This window comes from Dasypus novemcinctus, chromosome 4 (assembly GCF_030445035.2).
Source record: "Dasypus novemcinctus isolate mDasNov1 chromosome 4, mDasNov1.1.hap2, whole genome shotgun sequence".
Classification (NCBI taxonomy): Eukaryota; Metazoa; Chordata; class Mammalia; order Cingulata; family Dasypodidae; genus Dasypus; species Dasypus novemcinctus.
Window position 1 is genome coordinate 109647905 of NC_080676.1, and position 26308 is coordinate 109674212.

Sequence of the window (26308 nt, forward strand, 5' to 3'; positions counted from 1 at the left end):
TGCCAAGACAGTAATTTCTCTGTGGTAAGTTTGCTCCTCCAGGGACAGCATAACATGTGCACTGAATATGAAAGTAACAGAGAAGAAAGAATGGGCAATAGAAAAAAAGGAGTGGCAGAGGTTCAGAATGACCCCAAAGTGGTAAAAACTGCAGTTCTGTAAGGAGAAAAGGATCTGTGACAAATCTTGGCAACACTACCACTAACAAAGACAGGCACTTTTCTGGTCAGAGGTACCAAGTACAAAATAAACTGTTACACAGACACACAGAAGTTATCTGAGGCAAAGAAATATTTGAGAGAAAGGGTATAAATGCTTTTAATAAGCAATTACTACTTAAGAATATTTTACAACATACCAAATGTGGAGGCTCATTTATTCCAAGTGGTTCCTAAAAAAATAAAACATTTTTATTGTAATCATTTAATCTTCACTCTCTTTTCAAAGTCATGAAAATATTGAAAAAGGAAAAGAGAATGGTCTGACCAATTCACTACATACTTTAACTAGCTATGACCTTAAAATAACCTACTAAATTCTTTTACAATAGTTTTAGTATTTATTACTAATTCATTTTGTGTAATACTGTAGCTGGAAGGAAAATGTGTCTCACTATCCATTAGAAGGATAAAGTCCACACTTCCCATTACTCTCTTTCCCACCATTAACTCGTGGGCATGCTTATTGTTTTGCCATCCTTGTTAGTATCCAAACTTGCTATACTCTTTCATGACTTTGTGACACTGCACACAAGGAAATTAGTCCCGCTTTGTGGAATGCCTTTCCTGCCCCACTTCCCTTAAGATATCACTCAACTGCATCCTCTTCTGTGGCCTGATGCCCACACCCTGGCAGTAAATGCCCCCTCCCTCTTCTTCCCTAGCATTATTCCCACACTTCAGTTTCTCACTAAACATACTATAAATAATTGTTCATAAATCTATAGCCCCTTAGATTCTGAGATCTACCAGGGAAATCTTATTCATTTAGCACTATAACATCTCACATATCAGAGGCACTAAGTAAATGCTATTGAATGAATGAACTGATTAAATTATAGGACCATCTCATAAAGGTGCTAATAATACCTACTGGCTCTTATGGAGCCTACAGAAATTTATATGATGCTTTACTTTATATATACACATAACATAATTCAACAATTCCTCTAAAAATCTTGTACCACATACTCAATTGTATAAATAGATGCCACTAGCTTTGTTTATACCCATACTTAACTCACCAGTCGGATAGGTCGTATTGACAAGATTATATTATTTGATCCTCCCCAGTCGAAAAAACACTTATATTTTCCTTTTTCTAAGATGTATTGCTCTCCACAGAAGAATTTCTGCTGGTAAGCAACCCATCTAGTAGGGGGAAAAGAAAAAAGAAGAGAAGTGATGTAGAATTGTGCAACCAACAATTTTAAACATCAGAGCATCACTCAAAGTTTTCAAGGTAAGGTGCAACTTACACTCCACTCTTAACATGAATAGATCTTGTTTCAATGCCAAAGCCAATTTCTTCTAAGTCAGAAATTTCCTGATTCATAATATCAATGAACTTCCCACTTTCTAGGTCAGAGTCAAATAGTGTGATAGAAGATTCTATAAAATTCTAAAAAGAAGAAGAAGGAAGTTTAGGAAAACATACACATTTTGTTTTATGGACTACATATTTTAGTACCATTTTCACATACTCATGTAATTTTCATACAAGAAACTTGGTGAAGAATTTTGAAAATAATTTCATATTCACTACTTCTAAATAATTTAAATAGCAAAAATATGCCTGAATTTACTTTAATCAAGAAAATATCACTGTTATATAAATGAAAATTAGCAACAGTCTGTAAATTACAGAGACTTAGGGGCTATCATACTTAACATTAATTGTAAAAGAAACTAAAGCCTTACTTCACATTTCTAAAAAGCAGAAACTACATGTAAAGTAATTTAGAACTCTTCCTTCTCTGGCATTGATAGTTGTCAATAAAATAGTAGAAGATGTCACCAAGAGACCCTAATGCATAAAGAATTCAGTGTATTATAAAGGCAGCTTTACAAATACATTTAGTCAATGATTTAGAAACAGCTGACAAACTGTTTTTTTGCTTGGAAAATACTAGATCTAGGTTTCTCACCATATACTAAAATTAACTGTGTAAAATTTAAGTCTATATTAAGGAAATTATGAACTAAAAAGTAAATATACAATATAGCATGGGCAATGTGAGAGAGGATTTTATAAGCTTGTATGTCAACAGAAAAAAATGGATAAAATTATTTGACAAAAAACTGTGGATAAATTAAAAAGAGGAAATTTTAAAAATATTTTATAGCCATCGACATATTTAAAATAAATATTTAAGAAAAACTCAAAGACCCAAATAGATAAATCAATTTACAAAAGAGAAAAGAATAACATAAAAATAAGCAAATGTCTAATTTAACTTGTAAATTGTAGAAATTAAAATTAAGCCAATTAGTTAGAATTTTTACTTGTAAAATTAAATTTAAAAAGATCTAAAAATCCAGTTTTGTCAGGGATACTGTAATCAATTGCTGGTGGGAATATGAATTGGATAACTATTTTAGAAAACAACTTAGAAATATAGAACAAAATGTTAAACTGTTCACATTCTTTGACCATGAAATTCCTGTTAAGAAAAAATTCCTAAAGAAACTAAATGGTTTTTATACGCAAAGATGTATTATCTATAGTAACAAAAAAGCTGTAAACAATGTTAGTGTTCAAAAGATGGTTTAATAAATCTTTATAAATCCAGTACCTGATGGAATATTAAACATAATTACAAAGAGTTTTTAACAACCTAACAATTAAATATATTATATACTTACTACTGGCCAGGAACTTTATGTACATTATTTTCAAAAGAACTATCACATGAGGTTAGACTAATATCCCTATTTTACAGATAAGGAAACTGAGTAATTTGCTGGATGTCTTACAGCTAGTGAGGGGCACAGATTGAATTTGAGTCCAAGTCAATCTATTTTTCTACCCTAAGCTCTTAGTTACTGTCAGATATAAACATGAGGTTGAAAGAGCAGGACAAAAGCTCAAATTTATAAACATTGGCAAGATTACATAGAGTGTGAATAAAAATTTTTCAAAAAAGACTGGAATACCTAAAATACTTAGATTGGTTATCTTCAGATACAGGGAAACCGGACAATTTCATCCTAACTTTTTTCTAATTTTTATGTTTATAACTTTAATTGGAAAATACAGAGTACATAAAACAAAACTTTTCCTTTCTTTCGACTACTTCATTGTTTGTAAATCACGTCTGGAGTCTAATGCAAAAAGTACTGAAATTCTATCAGTCTCTACAGTATCCATTTTCTCCTTAATCTGTTGTAAATATAAACTAGGAAAACTTCCAAGATGAAAATTCATTTTAAATGAACACCCAAAAGACTGACCAAAGAAAACCAAGGCATCTATATGGAGGGGAAGAAAATATATTTTAAAGAAATTCTTTTGTACTTAGTACTTACTTGCCAACTTTCAAGGATTTTCAAATTGCTGACACAGCTGGATCAAATTTCATTTGAAACTTTAGGATAAAAGATAGTCTTTTACCTGAAAAATTTACTGTAAAAGAATTTCTAAGCCGTAATTGTGTGCTTTTAATTCCGCCTTAAGAATACACCTTTGGAACCTGAGAATATCATTACATTACTCTCATGGTTCTTAAAAAAATGTGATCTGGGTGGATTTATTCATCACTTTTGCCAACCTCCCTTCTATTAAACATTACCCTTTATATTCAAAACAGCTTGCATTTATCTCTTGTAAGTTCCCCCAAAACCCTGAGATAGAGGACAGCTATTAATGCCATTTTCCAGATGAAGAAATCAAGGCTTTAATAATCTATAAGTGTTTTGCATTAAAGTCTCCAGAACAAGACTAAGGCAAAGACAGGAGAAGAACACAAGCCTCCCAAATGGAGTAATATTTACAATCTGTGTGCCAAATGATGGATCTGGTATACTGACAACACAGACCTCCATCATCCAAGGACTCTCAACTTGCCTCTGTTCCTTGAAACTTGAAAGTACATGACAAGTCAAAGTGCAAGTGTTAAGCACAATGGGAAGATTCTTCAGCCATTCTCAATTTTGAGATCTCTCTTCCTCTCCCTCCGTAGTGATTCTGGAATTCTCTATCTCTGCTTCTACTACTTCTGCTCTCACAAATACCTGCCATCTACTCCCTTTTGGAGTTACAGGAATGAGGAAGCAGATATACACAGACAAACATCCTGGGTTGCTGTGTTATGCAGTAAATATAAAGGACAAGAATATAGAAAAGGATGAATGCAGTTAAACACATGTCTGCTGTATTTGTGTACTATCATCTAGAAATACCTTGTGTTATGCTGGATGTCCTTTACTAGAGGAACCAATTATTCAAATCATACTGCAGGTGGGAGTGGAGTGGGGTGGGGGACGATGAAGACAGGGAGCTGAGAGGTAGGCTGGAGACATGTCATATGGTAGCAATTCAGCCAGGTGTTGAGTAGAGGAGGGATCCACTGTCACAGGGCCCAGTGTCAAGTACAAAGGCTAGCAGTATATGGGTTCATGAATAAATCTGCACACATGACTTGAGTGTGTGCCCTTTCCTATACCATATATCATACCCACAGAACTGGCCAAGGGCTGTAGGAGTCTCCTAAGTACTATTGCTCTCCTCTTTCCATCTTCTGCTTTTGTTTATTTTGGACTTTTTTTTTTTTGCCTTATAGCTTCTTCCTTCCATCTTTTTTAGTAAATACTACTCCCCTTCTGAGCCACTTCCTGGTTTTATCCCCTTGTGTGAACTTTTCTCTCAAGCCTACCAAGTATACAATATCTGATCTGGTTGATTTTTTTTAAAGGATTTATTTATTTATTTCTCTCTCCTTCCCCCACCCCGCCCCAGTTGTCTGTTCTCTGTGTCTATCTGCTGCATGTTCTTTGTTCACTTCTGTTGTTGTCAGCAATATGGGAATCTGTGTTTCTTTTTGTTGTGTCATCGTGTTGTGTCAGCTCTCCGTGTGTGCAGCACCATTCCTGGGGAAGCTGCACTTTCTTTCACACTGGGTGGCTCTCTTACAGGGCGCACTCCTTGCGCGTGGGGCTCCCCTACACAGGGGACACCCCTGCGTGGCAGGTCACTCCTTGCGCTCATCAGCACTGTGCAGGGGCCAGCTCCACACGGATCAAGGAGGCTCAGGGTTTGAACCGCGGACCTCCCATGTGGTAGATAGACGCCTTAACCACTGGGCCAAGTCCTCTTCCCTGATCTGGTTGATTTATCATCACAAATAGGGTGTCCTGCTGGGCAGTGCTCTAAGTCTAGGCCAACTGGTGTGTGTTCTGGGTCAGGTGTCAGGGTCACATATAGAAAGCATGATGCTTATGCAAAACAAACAAAGCCAACTTCTAACTGCTTTGTTCAGAAGGTGAACCAGGACAGGTACTCAGAGTCATGTCCTGGATAAACCTATGAGGCCACTAGGTTACTATCATCCTTACGTTACTAAGCACAATATAAATAAATCTGCAAGTCACATGGCTTTATGTGAAGCTCTGTTGTCTGAGAAGAATGAATGATGGAATGATCTTAAGTCTGTATTCCATATTATATTTTTCAAGCACTTGCATCCACTAAAAAATGTGGATAGTTTAATATAGTATTGGGTACAGTACTCCCCACTGATAGAAAAAACTAAGGAGCAGTTACTTCGAGTCCAAAGATAAGTCTTCAGGATCAGTAATCTTGATTATTTTTAAATTCCATAAAATCCCTCCACTGATCAGGTCCTGGAGCTCTTGCACTACAATTCCCAGTGGGCAATATGATATGAGACAACCCGTGTATCCATTAACTTAGGAGAAATAATGGTCTCTGACACATACCACCTGGTTTCAGAGGTCTGAAAAGAGGCTCAGTGTCTGAAAATCATAATAACAGCAAATCCAAAAGTTAAATTAGTGCAAGGCTGAGGAAAAACAAGTATACCAAGAAACTTTTATGGAGGAAGCCAAGGAATAAAAAACCCTTACTCCCTGGAGCCTAATTACTGCTATATTCTTTTCGTTCTTCTCCTTTTAAAAAAAAGAAAAACATTCATTTCCAAGTCAAAATATCTGCCTGACTCATGTGGAATTAGGAACACATTTCTGGTTGTCCCCTCCTAAGCACTCCGTGACACAGATTACATTATCCCTAAGGAACATGTCCAGTATTTGACCTTAGTACAACCAGAGCATTTTGCATACTGGAGCCAGGACATTTGAAAACTACATTATAATAATGTGCAGTTTTTCTATCTGCCCTCTTGCTTATTTCATATTACTTCAAATTAGGCCTTAAATGTAGCACTTCACTCCTTCCCAGGTTGGAGACATCTGTCGATCTTTAATGGGAAAAGATGCCTCACATCATCTCTACCTGTTAATCTACACACAGCTGTCATAATCAAAAGAGTTTCCTTTAAGAGCTCATTCCCAATTATATGCTATGTCTGAGGAATATATCATTTTTCTAAGTGTAATTTCATAAGCAAATGGACTTTGTTTGAATAAAATCCCTTTTTCAATTGTTAAGGTGCTTTTTTGGCCTAAGTTTTCTGGAACAAAGGAAAAGAAATAATATGATATGGGCTCTAGAGTAAGAGAGAATTGCCCTCACTTGGGCACAGTACCCAAACTCGTTGAGTCTCCATTTCTGTATCTATAAGATGGGAATCATAAGAGTCTCTCCATCACAAGGTATATTTGTGAAGATTAAGTGCAAGTATGCATGTAAAGTAATTAAGAAGTACGTAACAAATGTTAGGATTAATATAATACATACTATGATAACATCTTTAACTATAAGATAACAACTAATCTTTTGATTTTTTAAATCTAATTTAGAGAGACAGAACAGAAGTGAGCATTTTCTTCAAAGGGTATTTTTACTTTTTTATATAAGAACAACTTGTCATCATTTTGTTGTAAATGCGCCAATTTTTCTGTGCAATAATTAACATGTCCATTTATGTCAATTTTTCCATTTGCAGATTACTATAGACTATCAAATACCTCCTATTCAGCTTATAGTTACACACATATCTTCTCATATTTTCTACTACTGGAAGAACTCAGTCAGTGACTTGGGATTGCTTTTATTGTGTTTGTTTCCGTCATAGTCATTTTTGGAAGATACTATCACATTTACTGCTAATTCTAGCATCAGCAACTCCCTCACCCCAAACTCTCTTTGTTAAAGCAGGGAAGAAAAACTTAAAAATTATTCAAAACTGGGTGGAGGATACTTTGAATAATGACTCACAGTTTCTTCAATACATGTGGTCACAATGACCAAAAAAGTAAAGATGAAGGCTCCAACTTGTATAATTTGTCATGCTTGCCTTTAGTGATCAAATAAGGTATGGCAAGGCAGAGAATACTTATCCTTGTATATTAGAATCGTGGACTAAATACCTCAAAAGTTATCTATCCATTGCTCAAGCAAACTCATTGTCCATTCTTCAATGGACTGTCCTATATTTCTTTCCAATGGAACTAGACTCCAAGTCACTTTCTTACTGGCAAGCATCATTCATGGAAAAGAGAGGCTCCCTTGTCTTCTGTGCTTGTTCTTCCCTTTCACCTCTTTCTGCTTGACGAGGTGACAGGTTGCAGCATGCTGCTGCTGACCCCAACAGATAGGAAGCTGAAGGAACAGAGGACATAGCCCACATGTTCATCAAAGCCTGAGTGGACCCAGTAATCAACCTTCACTTCATTGTCAATTTCCTCAAAGGGGGATTCAGAGGCCATTCCAAATAGTTTAGCATTTATATAGGTAAAGATTATTTTGTAAAGAGACTGCAGTGGCTCTTTACTCCTGAACCATAAGAAAACATGCCCTTCTGAAGACATTAAAAGGTCCACAGGACGGATCAGAAAAATGAGCAACATTTGCTATGCCTTTATAACCTGCAGAACTCTCATATGTCTTTCTTCCCCTGGCTGTGCCTTCATCATCTTCAACCTGGATTCTTGGTAACATCTTGGACCTCTTGCAATGATAACAGTTGCCAGAAAGATCTTCCTAAAACATTAATCATCCTCACTATACCTAAAATGCATCAGCAGCACATAATCAACTCAAGAAAAGCCTGAACTCTTCAACGTGGCATATAAGGCCCTTCTTTAGCTGACTCTGGACTCATCTTCCCAAAGTTCTCACTAACATACTACTTACTTGCACTTCTCTAATCACAGAAGTTTCACTTACATTAACCTTGATACTTCCAACATTCTGAGGTGGATAGTTCTTTGCTGTGTCCTGTTCACTGCAGGACGTTAAGCAGCATCCCTGGTCTCTATCAACTAGATGCCAATAGCAACCCTTCTCTGACCCCGGCACCAGCTGTGATAACAAAACATACCTCCAGAAATTGCCAAATGTCTCAGGGACAGGGAGGTAGAGGCAGGGGGCAAAATCACCCCCGTTTGAGAACCACTGACTAGCACCTTGCCTGCACATATGCTGCTCTCTTGCTGAACAACATCCACCTTTCTCCTTCACCCTGTCCTGGAATTTATGAACTTGAAACTGCATTCATATGCCACCTATTCCATGAAATCCACCCCGGTTTCTTCCAAGTGGGAATAACTGACCTTTTTTTTCTAGGTGCTTCAAGTACTCTGTTGCTTAACCCAATCACAGAGCTAATATAAATGTTTGATAGTGAATGACTCTCTCTTTACCAGACTGCCAGCTCTGTGATATAGGAACTGAGTTTCTGGCCACTATTATACCTCTAGCACCGAGTCTAACACATGTAACAAAGCAGTGCTCAAAAATGATTATGGAATCAATGAATGAGAAGTAAACAAAAATATTCTAGAACAATTGTGGCAGGTAAGAATAATAGGAGAGTAACATAAGCAGTACAGTTTAATGTTCTAAAGCGTTCGAAACATTTTATAGCCTTAGGTTCTACTAGAGGACATATGCAATTCACATTGAAAGAAAAGATAAACAGGCAGAAAATTAAGAATAAGGAAGCTAACTCACAGCTTGTAAGTACCGGAAAGACATGATGGGAACACTTAATGCACCACAGGCACTACTGTCTTCAAAGTCTCCTTCTTCAAGCAGAAATTGCTGACCTTTAAAATGCTCTTTTTCATAGGCAACCCATCTAGAAACAAAGAGGACATCCAATTAAGCCATTAATAAAACTGTAGTCAAGAAAGCAAAAGAGAGAAAATCATGATAAAGCACCTGACTGCTCATCACCATATTCTAAAAAGCAACACATCTGTATTGTTTCCATTTATAAAGATAACAGATGGTGTATGCTTCATGGATCAATAACTTTTATAGTTTGCAGGCTTTTCCCAACAAAAGGTTAATTGTAGAATTGCAACAGACAGACCCTTGTTAAATGTTTGTGGTGTGACTTGATACCACATCTCAACGTGGTCAGATCATAGCTTGTCAAGTAAAAAATAACAGAAAGCACAAATAGCCAAGAAGTTACACCACATTGCGAGCTGTACATAATTATTCTTATTTTATTGATTAATCCCTTCTGGACTCAAAGAATATATACTATATTAAACACTTAATCAGGCTTTAAATCAAGGGAACCTCTTACCAGGATTCAGATCTAAAACATATTACGGACAGGGAAGGAGGAAGTGGGAAATGTGACTGAGCTGGTATTAATCCTGATATCCTACATGTATACAGAGACTTCCATAAATGTTTACAGGGGGAAATGCTGGTCCTACCGTTGTATACGTGGTGATAATGGAGACAGTAAGCACTGAGGTAGGGTACTTTCCAGGAACACAGGTTTCCTGACCTCTAATCTAAAACCATCAGTTCAGGACACCATTAGTTATTTTTATAATTTTTATTTTCTTGATTTTAAAAACAATTTATTGAAGTATATCATTCACACATGAACATACATTAGTTATTTTTATATTATTTTCATTTAAAAAACAATTTACTGAAGTATGTCACTCAGACATGAACATACATAAATAATAAGTAGATAAATAAAAGTAGAGAACTTACAAAACAAATATACCTAACATCATACAGGACTCCCATACATCACCCCACTACAAACACCTTGTGTTGTTGTAAAATATTTGTAACAAATTCTGAAAGAATATCGTCAAAGTATTACTACTAACTATAGCTCAAATCTTATATTTGGTGTATTTTCCCCTCAACCCAAAATATTTTTTTCATAAACCATAACTATCTAAAGAGTACAATTAGGAGGCGGACTTGGCTCAGTGGTTAGGGCATCCGACTACCATATGGGAGGTCCGTGGCTTAAATTCCAGGTCTCCTTGACCAGTGTGCAGCTGGCCCACACACAGTGCTGATGCGCGCAAGGAGTGCCCTGCCACGCAGGGGTGTTCCCCGCGTAGGGGAGCCCCACATGCAAGGAGTGAGCCCCGTAAGGAGAGCCGCCCAGCGCTAAAGAAAGTGCAGCCTGCCCAGGAATGGTGCTGCCCACACGGAGAGCTGACACAGCAAGATGATACAACAAAAAGAAACACAGATTCCCATGCCGCTGACAGCAACAGAAGCAAACAAAAAAGAACATGCAGCAAATGGACACAGAGAACAGACACCTGAGGGGGGAGGGAGGGAAGGGGATAGAAATATATAAAAATAAATCTTTAAAAAAAAAAAAGTACTATTAATGGCATTTGGTATAATCACCGAGTTGTATATTCATCACTTCAATCAATATTAGAACATTTTCATTACTCAAAAACAAAAACAAAAAACCACTTTCATACCCCTATTTTATTGCTACTAATTACAAATCCCATGCTTTCACCATTTCTATTCACTTCTAAACATTTACAAACAACTATCAATTCTGCACAGATTAAATGTCAGCTTTCCATTCTCTAACCACATTCTTTTCTCTGGTGACCTATATTCTAACTATAACTCTGTGCTCATTACATTTAGTTCATAATTGCTAAGTCATAGAATGTTTGTCCTCTCGGGCCTGGATTGCGTCACTCAACAAAACGTCCTCCAAGTTCATCCATGCTGTTATATGCTTCATGACTTCATTTCTTTTTACAGCTGAGCAATATTCCATAATGTGTATATACCACAGTTTGTTTATTCATTCATCAGGTGATGGACACCTAGGTTTTTCCATCTTTTGGCAACTGTGATTAGCGTCACTATGAACACTGGTGTGCAGATGTCTGTTAGTGTCACTGCTCTCAGTTCTTATGGGTATATATGCAATAGCAGTATTGCTGGGTCACATGGCAGATCGTATTTAACTTCCATAAGAACTGCCAGAGACTTCCACAGTGGCTGTAACATTCTAATTTCTACCAGCAGTGAATAAGCCTTCTCTCTCTCCACATCCTCTCCAAAACTTGTAGTGGCAATCTATTAGGTGTGAAATGACATCTCATTGTAGGTTTGATTTGCATTTTCCTAAGAGCCAATGATGCTGAGCATGTTTTCATTTGTTTTTGTTTTTTTGCCATTTGTATTTCTTCTTTAGAAAAATGTCTATTCAGCTCTTTTGACCATTTTTCAATCAGATCATTTGTCTTTTTACTGAGTTGTAGGATCTCTTTATATATCATGGACATTAGATACTCATCAGATGTGTGATTTCCAAATATTTAGTACCACAGAGTAGGCTGCCTTTTTACCCAATTCACAAAGTCCTTTGAGGTGCAGAGTGTTTAATTTTGAGGCAGTCCCATTTATCTATTTTTTCTTTTGTTACTGTGCTTTAGGTGTTAAGGTTCTAGAGTCCTCCACCTACTACAAGGTCTTGTACATGTTTCCCTAGTTATCTTCTAGGAGTTTTATGGTCCCGGTTTTTATGTTTAGGTTCTTGATCTATTTTGAGTTGATTCTTGTATAGGGAGTGAGATAGGGTTCTCTTTCATTCTTTTAGTTATGGATAATACCCAGTTCTCCCAGCACCATTTGAGGAGACTGTTCTATTCCAGAAAAGTGGACTTGGTAGGCTTATTGAAAATGATTTGACCACAGAAGTAAGGGTCTATTTCTGAACTCTGTTTGATTCCACTATTCAATGTATCTATCTTTATGACCATACCATGCTGTTTTGACCATTGTAGCTTTATAATACACTTCAAGGTCAGGGAGCATGAGTCCTCTGACTTTGCTCTTCTTCTTCAGGGTGTTTTTAGCTACGTGGGACCCCTTTCCCTTCCAAATAAACTTGGTAACTGACTGTTGGAATTTTTTGGATTGCACTGACTCTATAAATCAATTTGGGTAGAACTGGCATCTTCATGGTATTTAGTCTTCCAATCCACAAACACAGAATGTCCTTTCCTTTGTTTAGGTCTTCCTGGATTTACTTCAGCAGTGTTTTGTAGTTTTCTGAATACAAATCCTTTACACTGCTAGTTAAATTAATTCCTAGATATCTGAGTCTTTTTGTTGCTATTGTAAATGGAATTTTTTCTTGATTTCCTCCTAAGCTTGCTCATTATTAGTGTATAGAAACACTATCGATTTTTCAAGTGTGTGTGTGAATATATATATGTGTATATACATATATTTTAAAGATAATTCGTTTACATAAAATGTTACATAAAAAACATAAGGGATTCCCATATGACCCACTCTCCTCACCTCCCACTTTCCCCCACATTAGCAATTTCTTCTATTAGTGTGGTACATTCACTCCATGTTGATCTTATATTCTGTCATTTGGCTGAACTCATTTATTAGCTTAAGTAGCTTTGTTGTAGATAATTGGGACTTTCTAAATATAGGATCATGTCATCTGCAAATAGTGAGAATTTTTCTTCATCTTTTACTATTTAGATGCCTTTTATTTATTTCTCTTGCCTAACTGCTAGCTAGAACTTCAAGGACAATGTTGAATAACAGGAGTGATAGTGGGTATCCTGGTCTTGTTCCCCATCTTAGAGGGAAAACTTTCAACCTTCCCCCATTGAGTATGATGTTGGCTTTGGAATTTTTATATATGCCTTTTATTATGTTAAGGAATTTTCCTTCTATACCCCATTGAGTATGATGTTGGCTTTGGAATTTTTATATATGCCTTTTATTATGTTAAGGAATTTTCCTTCTATACCCATCTTTTCAAGTGTTTTCATCAAGAAAGGATGCTGGATTTTGTCAAATGCCTTTTCAGCACCAATCAAAATGATCACTTTTCCCCCCCACAATTTGTTAATGTGGTATATTACATTAATTGATTTCTTATGCTGAACAACCCTTGCATACCAGGAATAAACCCACTCGATCATGGTGTAAAATTCTTCTAATACGCTTCTGGACTGTATTTGCAAGTATTTTGTTGAGAATTTTTACACCTTTGTTCATGAGAGAGATCTGTAATTTTCTTTCAGTGTGTTTATCTGGGTTTGGTATTTGGATGATGGTGACTTCCTAAAATGTGTAGGGTAATTTTCGCTCCTTTTCAATTTTTTTAGATTCAAACAGGATTGGTATTAATTTTTGGTTTGGTAGAATTCACCTGCAAAGCCACCCAGTCCTGGACTTTTCTCTGCTGAAAGATTTTGATGACCAACTCAATCTCTTCGTTTATGAATGGTTTGCTGAGTTCCTGTGTTTCTTGTAGTCAGTGTAGGTCGTGCATTTCTAGGAATTTGTCTATTCCATCTAGGTTGTCTAATTTGTTGACATACAGTTTCTCATAATATCCTCTTATGATTCTTTTTATTTCTGTGGGGTCAGTCATAAGTTTACCCCTTTCATTTTTTATTTATTTGTATCTTCTCTCTTTTTGACTTTGCTAAGGGTTTGTCACTTTCATTGATTCTTTCAAAGAACTTTCCTTCAGTTTTGTTGATTTTTTTCTGTTGTTTTCTTGTTCTTAATTTCATTTATTTCTGCTCTAATATTTCTCCTCCCTCCCTCCCTCCCTTCCTTCGGGATTATTTGCTACTCTTTTTCTAGTTTCTCCAGTTGTTCAGTTAGTTCTTTATTCTTTTTTAATGTAGGCATTTAAGGCTATAAATTTCCTCGCAGCACTGCATTTGCTGTATTCCTTAAGTATTTATATGTTGTGTTCTTGTATTTATTCATCTTAAGCTATCTAATTTCTCTTGCAATTTCTTCTTTGACCCACGGACTAAGAATGTGTTGGTTAGCCTCTGTATATTTGCAAAATTCCCCCTTACTCACGTATTATTGATTTCTATCTTCATTTCATTATTATCATAGACAGTGTTGTGTATAATTTCAGTCTTCTTGAATTTATTTAGAGCTGTTTTGTGGCCCAGCATGTCATCTATACTGGAGAAAGATCCATGAGCATGTGAGAAGAATGTAAAACCAGCTGAATGTATATACAGAAGAATGTTCTATGTGTGTCAGATATAGTTTATCACATTGTTCAAGTTCTCTGTTTCCTTGTTGACCTTCTGTCTAGTCTTTCTATATATTGATGTGAGTGGTGTGTTGAAGTCTCCACTATTATTGTAGAGACATCTACTTCTCCTTTCAGTTTTGCCAGAGTTTGCCTCGTGTATTTTGGGTCATCCTGATTATATGCATAGATATTTTATTTCTTCCTAGTGGATTGTCCCTTTTATTAATATAGAATAGTCTCCTGCATCCCTTATCAGATTTTTGCATTTAAAGTCTGTTTTGTCTGACACCAGTATAGCTACTCCTGCTTTCTTTTGGTTACTATTTGTATGAAATATCTCTTTCCAACCTTCCACTTTTAATCTTTTTACACCCTTGGGTCTAAGATGAGTCTTCTGCAGAAAGCAAATAGATGGCTCATGTTTTGCTACCAATTCTGCCAACCTATGCCTTTAGATTGGTAAATTTAGTCCATTAGCAGTCAATGTTATTACTGTAAAGATATTAGTTACTTCAGCCATTCTATCTTTTGGCTTTCAACTGGCATATCTTATTTTTGTCCATCTTTTTACATTTTTTTTAAGATTTTTTATTTATTTCTCTCCCCTCCCCCCTCCCCACCCAGTTGTCTTCTCTCTGTGTCCATTCACTGTGTGTTCTTCTGTGACCACTTCTATCCTTATCCGTGGCACCAGGAATCTGTGTTTCTTTTTGTTGCACCATCTTGTTGTGTCAGCTCTCCTGTGTGCGGCACCATTCTTGGGCAGGCTACACTTTCTTTCACGCTGGGTGGCTCTCTTCATGGGATGCACTCCTTGCACGTGGGGCTCCCCTATGTGGGGGACACCCCTGCGTGGCACGGCACTCCTTGCGTGCATCAGCACTGCGCATGGGCCAGCTCCACACGGGTCAAGGAGGCCCGGGGTTTGAACTGCAGACTTCCCATGTGGTAGGCAGACGCCCTATCCACTGGGCCAAGTCTATTTCCCATCTTTTTACATTTTTCTTTACCCTTTCTGCTAGTGTTCACTTCTACACTCTCCTCCAAAGCGCCTCTCTCTCTGTCTTTTCTTTCTGGCTGGACAACTCTCTTTAGGGTTTCCTGCAGAGCTGAATTCTTGTTTACAAAGTCTCTTCGTTTCTGTTTATATTGTGACTATTTTAAGCTCACCATCATATTATAAGGGTAGTTCTGCTGGATAAAGAATTCTTGGCTGACAGTTTTTCTCTTTCAGCACTGTAATTATATCATACTACTGCCTTCTAGCCATGGTTTCTTGAAGAGAAATCCACACTAAGTCTTAGTGAACATCCCTTGTATGTGATGTTTTGCTTTCCACTGATGCCTTTGGAATTTTCTCTTTATCTCTGACATTTGGCATTCTGCATCTTATGAGTTTTGGGGTAGTTTCTTATATTGTGCTTCCTGTACACATATATCCATGTCTTTCAGAGAGCTGGGAAATTTTCAGCCATTATTTCCTCAAATACTTGTTCTGTCCCGTTTCCCTTCTCATTTCCTTCTGGAACTCCCACAACACGTATGTTTGTGCACTTCATGTTATTCAACTCCCTGGGTCCCTGCTCAACTTTTTCATTCTTTTCTCTCTTTGTTCTTCTCTCCCTCCAATTTCAGTTTTTTTTTTCCTTTACATTGCTATTTCTTCCATGATTTCAAATCTGCTATTGTGTGCCTCTACTGTATTTTAACTTCACTTACTGTGTTTTCCATTCCCATAAGTTCTATTTTTCTATCCAAGATTTCAAAATTTTCTGTGTGTGCACACCCAGTGTCCTTTTAATGTCCTTTATTTCTTTAGTCATGTTGTCCTTCACCATAGTTTAAGAGATTTATATGAACCTCACTGATTAGCTATTTAGAGTCCTGTGTCTCATCTGGGCTTTAATTGTTCCTTTGAGTTGTTTCTTCCTTTTTCTTTGTATGGCTTGTAATTTTTTGCTGATATCTAGGCATCTGATTCTGATGCTGAGTTTACTCAGATGTTCAGTTTCTGTCTTAGGAATTTACTGTTAAGTAGCTGTGTGCTACCACTGTTCTTTGACTCTTGGTTCGATTTGTTCTTGATATTTATGATAAATCAATAACTTAACTGCTCAAATCAATTAATGCTAAGCACTTGGTAATGGGGTGAAGGTCAGTTTCCAAGGGCCTTGGAGAAGGTGGTAGTAAAGGTACTTGCTTGTCTCTTTTACTTATTATTATTAGTTTTCTTTTTTGTGCACTTTTCTGGTCTGGTCATCAGAAGGCACTCTTCAGCAGACCACTAAGCTCAGACCCCAGGTGCTGGGGAGGAAATGCATTCAGTGTAATTCCTCAAGCAGGTGGGCAGTGCAGAAGCAATGTTCTCAGGGCTGGTCAAGCCTCACAAACAAACTTTCTCAGAGGCTGCTCTCTACCCTTGGCCAGTCACACCATATTCTGAGCTCCCCGGTAGGAAACTCGAATTCCAGAGCTTGACAAATGAGGTCTGGTGACTGACTAGTCTTGCTTTTCCCTTCTCCACCACATTCATAGTTGTGAAGACACACAAAAAAAAACATTCTAAAGACATGTTTTCATAGGGCACAAAACACCAATAGCTGCTCAATCATGAATTATCCCCTAACCCCCATTTTCTGAGTTTAGTGTTTGCATGGCTGGAAAGGAAGTGGTTCACATGAGCTAGAATAAACATACTTTATACATCTTAGTATATTCGTAATATGTAAAGAAACTAACATTCAAGTCTTAAACTAAGAATTAGGTAAAAATAAATTTCATTAAAAACTTTCAAATTTTATATAAAATTTTTATATAAATATGAATACTCAAAACATGCTTTTAATAGACCTGTATGGGAAAAGGAATAAAAGGTAAGAAAGACCTTGATGTTGATGATGACTGCTCCAAAAGCTTTTGCCTAGTTTTTCTTAATAGAATAAAGTTTTAAGATTCAATTTCTATCTCCATCTGGGATATGTAATAATAGCTGTTATCTGGGATAGATTAAAAAACATCACCTACATATACAATGGAATATTATTCAGCCATAAGAATGAATAACATCATGAAACATGCTGCAGCATGGAATTATCCTAAAAACATTAAGCACAGTAACACAAGCAAAACATATAAGAACAAATAGTATATGATATCACTTATAAGAGATGACTAGAAATATCAAATTCACAGAGAGAGAAAGTAGAGGTTACCACAGGGAGGGAGGAGGGAAGGGGAATGCTAACAAAAAAAAAAAAAAAAAAAAAAATCAGCTTGTCTTTCCCCCAGTTTCCTTATATGGGACAAGGATAAGGTAGGGCCGATATGGCTGGAGATAAAGTTAAAGAAATAACAAAAAGTAAAAATGGTAAAAATGGTGAAAAGATAATGAAGTGAGCTACTCATCTTTTAATAGGGGATACATGGGAATGTTACATTCTTTTCATGCAGCTGTCATCTAAAGTGGTATACTGTATTACATGTCGCAATATTTTCAAGAGATTTTAATAAAATAGTGGTAAAAATTAGAAAATATTGAAACAGATCACACTGAACTTATACAGTTAATTTCCTATGAAACGGAAAACTAGTTTTAATACATCCAGTTAATGAGAAAAACATTCATATTCCAAAAGAGAGAAAAAGCAAAGATATCTTAGACTAGGAATTAACAAAATACATGTGCATTCAATAAACCAGACAGTGCTGCAAATACATACAAAACAATAAAAGTGTTTATCCAAACCAGATTTGTTCCTCAATCCCCCAAATAAAATTTTTAAATTTTTAAAATTTTTTTATTATTCTTTTTTTTTTTTTTAAAGATAAATAGATGACACAAAACGTTAAGTTAAAAAACATAAGAGGTTCCCATATACCCCACTCCTCCCCCCCTCCCCCCGACATCAACATCCCCTTTCCAGTAAGGCACATTCATTGCATTTGGTAATACACCCTGCAGCACTGCCACACTGCATGGACCATAGTTAACATTGTAATTCACACTCTCGCCCAGTCCATCCAGTGGGTTATAGCAGGATCTACAACGTTCTGCATCTGTCCCTGCAATATTATTCAGGTCAACTCCAAGTCCAAAAATACCCATATCACACCTCTTCCTCCCTCTCCCTGCCCTCAGCAACTCCCATGGTCACTGTCTCCATATCAATGATACAATTACTTCCATTGCTAGAGTCACAACAGTTCTATAGTAGAACACTAGTAAGTCCAGTCTAATCCATATTATATTAAGTTTTTTCAAATTCAAGTATAAGAACTAAAATGATTACCAATATGCCAGGCCAATTTTTTCATATGGCCTACATATCCAGCACATTAGTCTCTTAACTTTTCATTTTAGCTTATATGATCTAAGAAATTTATTGCCAGAAACTGTGAAGTCTAAGTCTCTAAATATGGACTTCTAGAAGATCTAGGAGGACATGTCTTTTAACTTCCACGAATAAAATCTTAGCAGCATCTTTTGCTAGAGCTGCATGAACAAGCTATTAGATATTAGAACAAATAACAAGAGATACCAATGCTTAAGTTAACTGGCAAAAGAATAAAAATATTTTTTTAAAAATCCACAGAACTATACTACACAAACAGTAAAAAATAAATAAAAATAAAATAAAATAAAACCAACACACCAACAAAAAGGCAACAGAATGTTTCAAAGGAGGAATTCCAGCGCTGAGTTGACAATGACAAATAAATTATGAGGAAAAGTGCTTCTCCATGGTTTTACCACGATATGAATACAAAGGCACATTCCAACATGGTCACAGATTTTTGGGGGTTCCTGCCACTGTAACTGCTGATATCAAATGGAATGCCATTTATGATGGTAACACTTGGGTTTACATTCAGCGGTTCTTAGGTGGCTTCTTGAAAAGCAGTTCAAGGTCAGAGGCTCGCCAATATCAAACACTCCTGGCTTTGGAAACACACAACCCAGGCAACTTCTTTAATGAGGGAGGCTCACTGACAAGGTCTTAGGCACATAAAATTGACCAAGATCAACAGAAGGGATAATGATAAAACTCAAGGCTCTTAGATGTGTTCAAAACTGTGAAAAAATAATTTTTTCATGCAATTCTTACCTTCTATACAGTGTTTTGAAATACTAAACGCTGACATTTTAGAAACTATTTTCAACATTTAACCTATTTCAAAATCTCTAAAATGAACAAGAGTTCACAGTAGGCCATTAACAAATAATATATTTTTGCTTCCTATTTTACATAATGGTTATATATTTTCAGGTGACGTTAGGTTGTTTTTGCTCTGCTTAGCAAGTTTTTGTGTTAATCTTAAGCAATAAACTACTAAAGGAAATATTGAAAATGTGACACTCACACTCCACCAATGACACGAATTGATCCAATACCATGAAAATCCCCATCACTGTTTAAAAAATTAGGGACAGAATCTATATGTTCACTAAAATCTTTGGCATGTCCACGGAAGTGAGGTTTTTCATAAATAATAACCTGAAAAATATAAAAGAAAATTACTTAACATGCTCATATTTTAGAACAGATATTTTAATTTACTTAAGTGACACTAAAGACCACAATATGAATAGAGTAAAGTCTGTTTTTTAATAGTAATAATTACAATACAGCATGGTATCTCATATCGTATACACCATTTATGCAAAATATCTTAAGTTTGTCTCACGGTAATGTACTTATTACGTTGCTCCAGTTGTCCATATTCTAGGACTACCTCATAGGGCAAACTGTCTTATAACTTGGTTTTGAATTATCTTTTATGTGTTTGGAATCTAACACAGACCACCCTTATATTTACTAAGTTTTCTATGAGGAATATTCTCTTGAGGTTTCACAGTATTAAACTGAGAAAAGATACGCTGTTCCTTATAACACTAAATGTTTCTATGGTCATTACTAGTCATTGAGAAGGAAAAAAATCAAATCTATCAAATTCTTTAATAGAAATAGAAAATTCCCTATATAGAATATTAAGAAAGTTATGCTTTTTTAAATTAGATATTTGAGTCAAAAGAACTTTAGGGGACAAAGATAAGTGTAGTAGAAACTCAAATTTCTAGCCTTTTATTTCCTTCCGTTTGGATTGGTACCAAGTATTTCTCTTCTATTTTGCTGGTTTTTACTCTTCAAGTATGTAGAACTGATAAGAATGATAATAGTGCTAACCTATCCACACTCTTTCACCTTACCCTTTTCGTGGCTAATGGCATTATTTGTATACAACTGGCAACCCATGGCCCTGGCCGGTAAGATGCCATGCTTGAACACACCAGCCCAAGACGTTACAGCTACCTAATTATAAATGCTGAAAACAGATTATACAGACAGAAAAAAATGCACAGTACTACTCATGCTGTTTTCTATGTATTAGATTTTCACCGGGTGCTGTATTTGAAGTGATTACGTTTTATTTTGGTTTAATATATGCTGCAAACAACTAAGAAGCAATAATTCACTGATGAGTAAGCCATCCACTAATTTGAAAACTGTGATTATTTATGATAACCATGCCATTCATATACATCAAAGACCTGTCAAACTGCAAATGTCCAAGGAAGACCCAGCCTGTTGCACAGTCAATAAGAAACTAAAGAGCAAGGAACATCCAGTTTTGATTCAACAGACCAGAAGTCTGAGACAGGAGTCACTCAGAGAGTGTCACAGCTAATACTACAATCAGTGAAAAATTATGACAACACCCAACCTACACTTGAGACCAACATAGTATCTCTGGGAGTAGAATTCAGGCACAAGTATTTTCTAAAACTCAGATATGTAAAATTCAACGTATAGCCAAGGTGTATTAGAGACATTCATATTCATAGGTTGTAAAAGGACTCCACTCGTGACTAATAGTAATATATTCTCCATAAATGAAGCCCAGAAATGGGAGACTCTAGAGGTGCTATAACTACATTACATTGAGGCCTGTTTGCATCTTTCATCACTGCACTTGTCTTCTTCCTGTCACTCTTTATATGCATCTTTAAATTCTATTTCCTCCTTAAATGTGCTTAATTCATCCAAATTTTCATTGCCTCAGGTCTTGCTCTCAGAATCATTCTTACATATTGACCTATCCGATAAGAGCTGGCAATACCTCCTTCCGATCAGCCTTCCTCTCTTTCTCAAGCATCATTCTCAAATGTCTGCTAATTTTCTCCCCGGAATTTCTACCTCCCATTGCAAATTCAGCAAAATACAAATCAATCTATTACCTTTCCTCCCTGCCGTTAAACACTTATGGGGTTTGACTGGAGTGTCAATACCATATTCCATCCTTGCATACTGATCCCATTCCCCCTTCACAACCACAGGTGGGCCCTCAGCAACCATTGTGTGCAACTTTCCAACACCCCAACATCTATGAGTTAGGTGACCATATTTTATTTTATTTTAATGGTCCAAAATAACTAAAGATTAATAGCCAATTTTTTAAGCATGCCACAAAAGTCTGTTCAAGACTTACCTTTAAGTTCATAGGCATTTCCACTTTCAGTCCACCCTTAAGATGACAAGAAATTTTAATATTAGATATGCAAATACTTAAATATTTAAAAGTGAGGAATGCAGATTACATAAAAATCTGACAGTGAAGATTACACACTAGTCAAGTTTAAGTTGTAGTAAATTGTAAGTTTTAGGTACAGAGCTCAACAGCAGTCACAACCAAGTCAAACTGCCCTACATGAATGTGGGGATGGAGAGGCGAGAAATTCACTCTACAGCTTTCAAGGAAATAGAGCTCTACTCCTGGAGGACACGTGACCAATTAAAGATTTAATCCCATAGGAGTGTGACCCAAACAGAAAAGCAGTTTTGCTGGTAGATTCAGAAAACTCATTTGGCAGGGTAGCTTTCTAAGCCATTTTACTTAATACCAAATTTCTTCTCTACAATTGCTTGGGCTTTCTAAATTAGAGGATAGCATAAAGCTGACCATTTCCCTTTCCAAATTCTATCAATACTTTTTACTCATACTAATATCTTTGTGAACTCAAAGTTGTAGAGCATAAAAAGTAACCCTTTCACAAAATTCCTAATTTTGTAATTTCCTTGTTTTAAATGCTACTATACATTTCTTAGTGTACGGTTTGTTACATTTAACTGAACAGTTTGCCTCTCAAATTAAAATGTTTGCACCAAAAAAAAAAAAAAAAAGGAAGAAAAAAAAAATACAAAAGGCATTACTTATCTTTAGAAGAAAACTGCCCACTTATTATTAAGACTGAATTTATCACTCATTACTATAGTGGAAGAGTATAATATACCATAAGTTACCATAATTAATTTTCTAATAAGCATCAACAAAACAAATTCAGAACTTTATTAAATATTCACGATTTTCACTGACCAATATTTATAATGAAACTATTAAGATACACAATACAAAGACATTTGTCTTCAGACATTTGACTTTTAAATATTTAAACATTAAAATGTTCCAGCAACGACATATCCACTATAATATAAACAGGAAAAAGCAAATAATTTGCCAATTCAGTAATATACATATTCATTTCTCAAGGCCAATTTAATTTGGTGTTCATGGGTACTTGGAAGAAAAAATGCTTTGTTTTAAATTTGCTTACCATTTGAAGTGGTTGCAATGATTTCATTTCTGTTGCCGAAATCTCAAAGAGCCCATGACCTTCTTCTAAAACCATAGCTTGCCCCTTAAAATTAATATCTGGGTAGGCAAGCCAACTAAATAAGAAATGAACTGTTTGTTAAAGTGAAACAATGACACTTAAATCTAGTTATCTATAAGTTAAAACAACAAAGAGCAACCAAAACCCCAGTCACAGAATCACAACAGTAAAACACATTGCAAAGTGACTTAGCCAGACAGTGTATAACAAGAAGAGTTAACATTTTATTGTTAAGTACTTACATTAGCACAATCTATCCCATAATAAGTTTAATATGAGTTTCCCACATTCTAGGTATTACTTTTCTTAGGATGTCCTAATGCCAGTAAAGTGGACACTTCAGTTCAAACAGGATATAACTGAAAATTCAAAATCATTTCACTATATTCCATTCTTTTTAAACTGGGGCAAAATGCCACCAGGCATTTTACACATAGGACCCATATTTTGGGTTCTAGTGGCTGCCTCAGGAGCAGTATTTGATGTAAGACTCCCAAAAGACTCATCTAAAATGTTTAAACTGCTGGGTCTCCCAGGGGTTCTAATCTATGGTTGAAAGAAATGAAGGAAGATGTCCTACAATTACCTAAAAATTCTATATCAGCCATCAAAGAAAAGAAAACAGCAGAAGAGAAACGAAGGAAGCCAGGCATTCACAGGCTTCTGTGACTACAGCCAATCTGGGAGTGAACTAAGAATGCACTAAGTCAGGTCCCAGTGTTAAAGATCTTTAGAATCAGAGAGAAGACTTGGGACCAAATCCTACTTACCAGCTGGTAACCTGGGCCAATTTCCTCACCCATATATGAAAGTAGCACTACCTGCCTTGCAGGAATAGTGGAGTAATGAAAAATATAAATAAGTAAAAATATACCCTGTTCTTGGCACTGAGGAGGCACTCAATGACTATTAGCTAATAGTAATTAAGGTTCTAGAAGCAGTTCAGGTTCCAGAATTTTAGTCCAGGAACATGTTTTAGTTTCTTAATCCCACAACTTGGTGGATAAAAAGAGGATGAATGTATATATCAAAGACTACATCTGAGAATTCTATACCTGTTTCTATGAGTTATACATCAAAGCCTTAATTTGGATCCAAAGAAAGAGATGGGAGTCCATTTTAATCCCTGAAACATTCTTTCCTGGGTACCCAGGTTTATAAATGAAATTAACTAACCAGAACTGCAGAAATACATATGCTGACTACTGAAACATGAAGTAAAGTTAACTTTGGAGGCCATCAATCACTATTATAAAGACAAAATGATACCTACACTCCTGAATTCACAGTGAAGGACATAGATTTAGGAATATTCAACTCTTCTAAATTGGGGACTGCTCGTTGTATGTAGATAGGACAACATGCTGGGTCAGACTGTGGGCAAAGCTCTATCTCTGGAATGCTGCAATTCTGCAAAAAAGTATAATAATAAAAATACTTGGCTTTGAAAATCATCCAGAGGCACACAATCCCCTGCACACCCCCTGGACCTGCAGTTACAATTACACTCATTGTTCAGTTAAATTTCTTCACAAAAACAACATAAAGGAAATATTGTTTCTACTTACCAGTTTTTCAAATACAATTTTGCTAAGTAAGGAGTTACACTGACAACATGGAAACTGTAAATACTGATTGAAAACTGTAAGTATTAATACCTTACTTTGTTTTATTTTTTTAAAGACTTGTTTCCTTAAGCAGAGTTACCAAGCTATCTGAGTGCCAAATGCCTGTAAGCCTTCCTTCTTACCAGCATAACAGAGCCATAAGGGAAGGGAGTTAAATAAAAGCTGATCTCATGGGGAACATAAAAAATAAATAACAGAGAGGCACTGCCCCTCCCTGCGTTTATTCAATTTACACTGACAAAAGAAATAGGAAGTAGAGGTGAAGATAAAAAGGAAATCTGTTTCCCTACTTGTAGGATTCTATTTCTTTCTTTGCTCCATGTTGGTCTGAAGACCGAAGGCATTAAGTGTTGAAATTTTCCCCTTCATTCACCTCAGAGCCTTAAAAAATTATGTACCATTATCAATTAACACCTTCAAACCTTCCTTCAAATTTTCAGTTGTGTACATGTCTTCTCGTCTCCTTCTACCGTCACCACCCTTGGTCAGGCACAGACTTTGATTATGGGCTAGTCATATCACTAATAAGGCACTGGTACTCTTCAGACAGCTGAACTTGTTAGAACACCACCTTCCTTGTGACATTCTTTGGCTCAAGACCCTAAGCACATCAAATTCATATTCCTGTTTGTCTTTCTACAATGTGGCAATAAGCTAGGGATTCACACTAACTTCCTACACCTCCGTAGTCAAACTGGCTCCAGGCTATCTCCACTATCCCTTCTGGACTCTACAGCTTTGCAGAGATTTTATCCCTTTCAAACAAAGAGGTAATTGTGTTGATACTTACCAAAAAATCTCTTCAAATAATCAAGTTCTAGCTTAAAATATACCTCACCTATTCTTAGGGACTCCAAGACACAATTATTTTTCTCATCTCTGAAATTACAGATGCACTTCTGTCTGAACACACAATCTATCACAATGTTTAATTACATGCAAGTTTCAGTAGCATAATTCACACCAATGACAGTGTGAAATCAAATGATTATGCTTTAATGAAACAACTAAATGTAATAACAATCAGAGGTAGTAATTATTTTAGACAGTGAACAATTTTTCATTCTAAGTTTTGCAATTTTAAAACTGCAATTTTCTTATTTTTTAACCTTTCCTAAATTTGAGTTCTCATTCTTATTAATATATAAAATGCAAGAAGCGTATGTCTTATTTTCAGATAATTATAAAATGCAATATACATAAGAAGTATACTCTAAAATATCCTTTAAAGGTAAAATTATATTTTTTCTAAAATTTCATTTTAAAGAGCCAGAAATGTCCAGAACAGTCACCTGTCAATATGCAAGGCTCTTTTGTTTGGTATTAATAATAGAGTTCTAGAAACATTTTGAAAGTACTGCCATATTAACGTTCCCCCAGGGATCTGAGGTACAGTAATAGAATACATAACTAAGTGTCTCACACAAACAAGTTTCCTCTGCATTGTGTTATATAAACAATGTTTGGGCGGTGTACTTTAAAAGGAAAAAAGCTAAGAGCATTCAAGTCTACAACACAAAAGGAAACAGCATAATAGCCAAAGAATAAGAATGGCTAAAAATTTGAAAATAAACA

The 26308-nt window shown here is 36.0% G+C and overlaps 1 protein-coding gene across 2 annotated transcripts in view; it reads right to left on the reverse strand.

The window, feature by feature from the left end:
* CRYBG3 (crystallin beta-gamma domain containing 3) overlaps window positions 1-26308 on the reverse strand; it is a 143979-nt gene that overhangs the window by 38415 nt on the left and 79256 nt on the right. For both annotated transcript variants that reach the window (XM_058296017.1, XM_071214876.1), the window contains exons 8-15: window positions 24379-24515; window positions 23046-23160; window positions 21923-21958; window positions 19796-19929; window positions 9094-9220; window positions 1478-1620; window positions 1244-1370; window positions 359-391 (exon numbers count right to left, since the gene is read on the reverse strand). In XM_058296017.1, the coding sequence (XP_058152000.1) occupies window positions 359-391; window positions 1244-1370; window positions 1478-1620; window positions 9094-9220; window positions 19796-19929; window positions 21923-21958; window positions 23046-23160; window positions 24379-24515 (852 nt within the window). The remainder of the gene's footprint in view (window positions 1-358; window positions 392-1243; window positions 1371-1477; window positions 1621-9093; window positions 9221-19795; window positions 19930-21922; window positions 21959-23045; window positions 23161-24378; window positions 24516-26308) is intronic.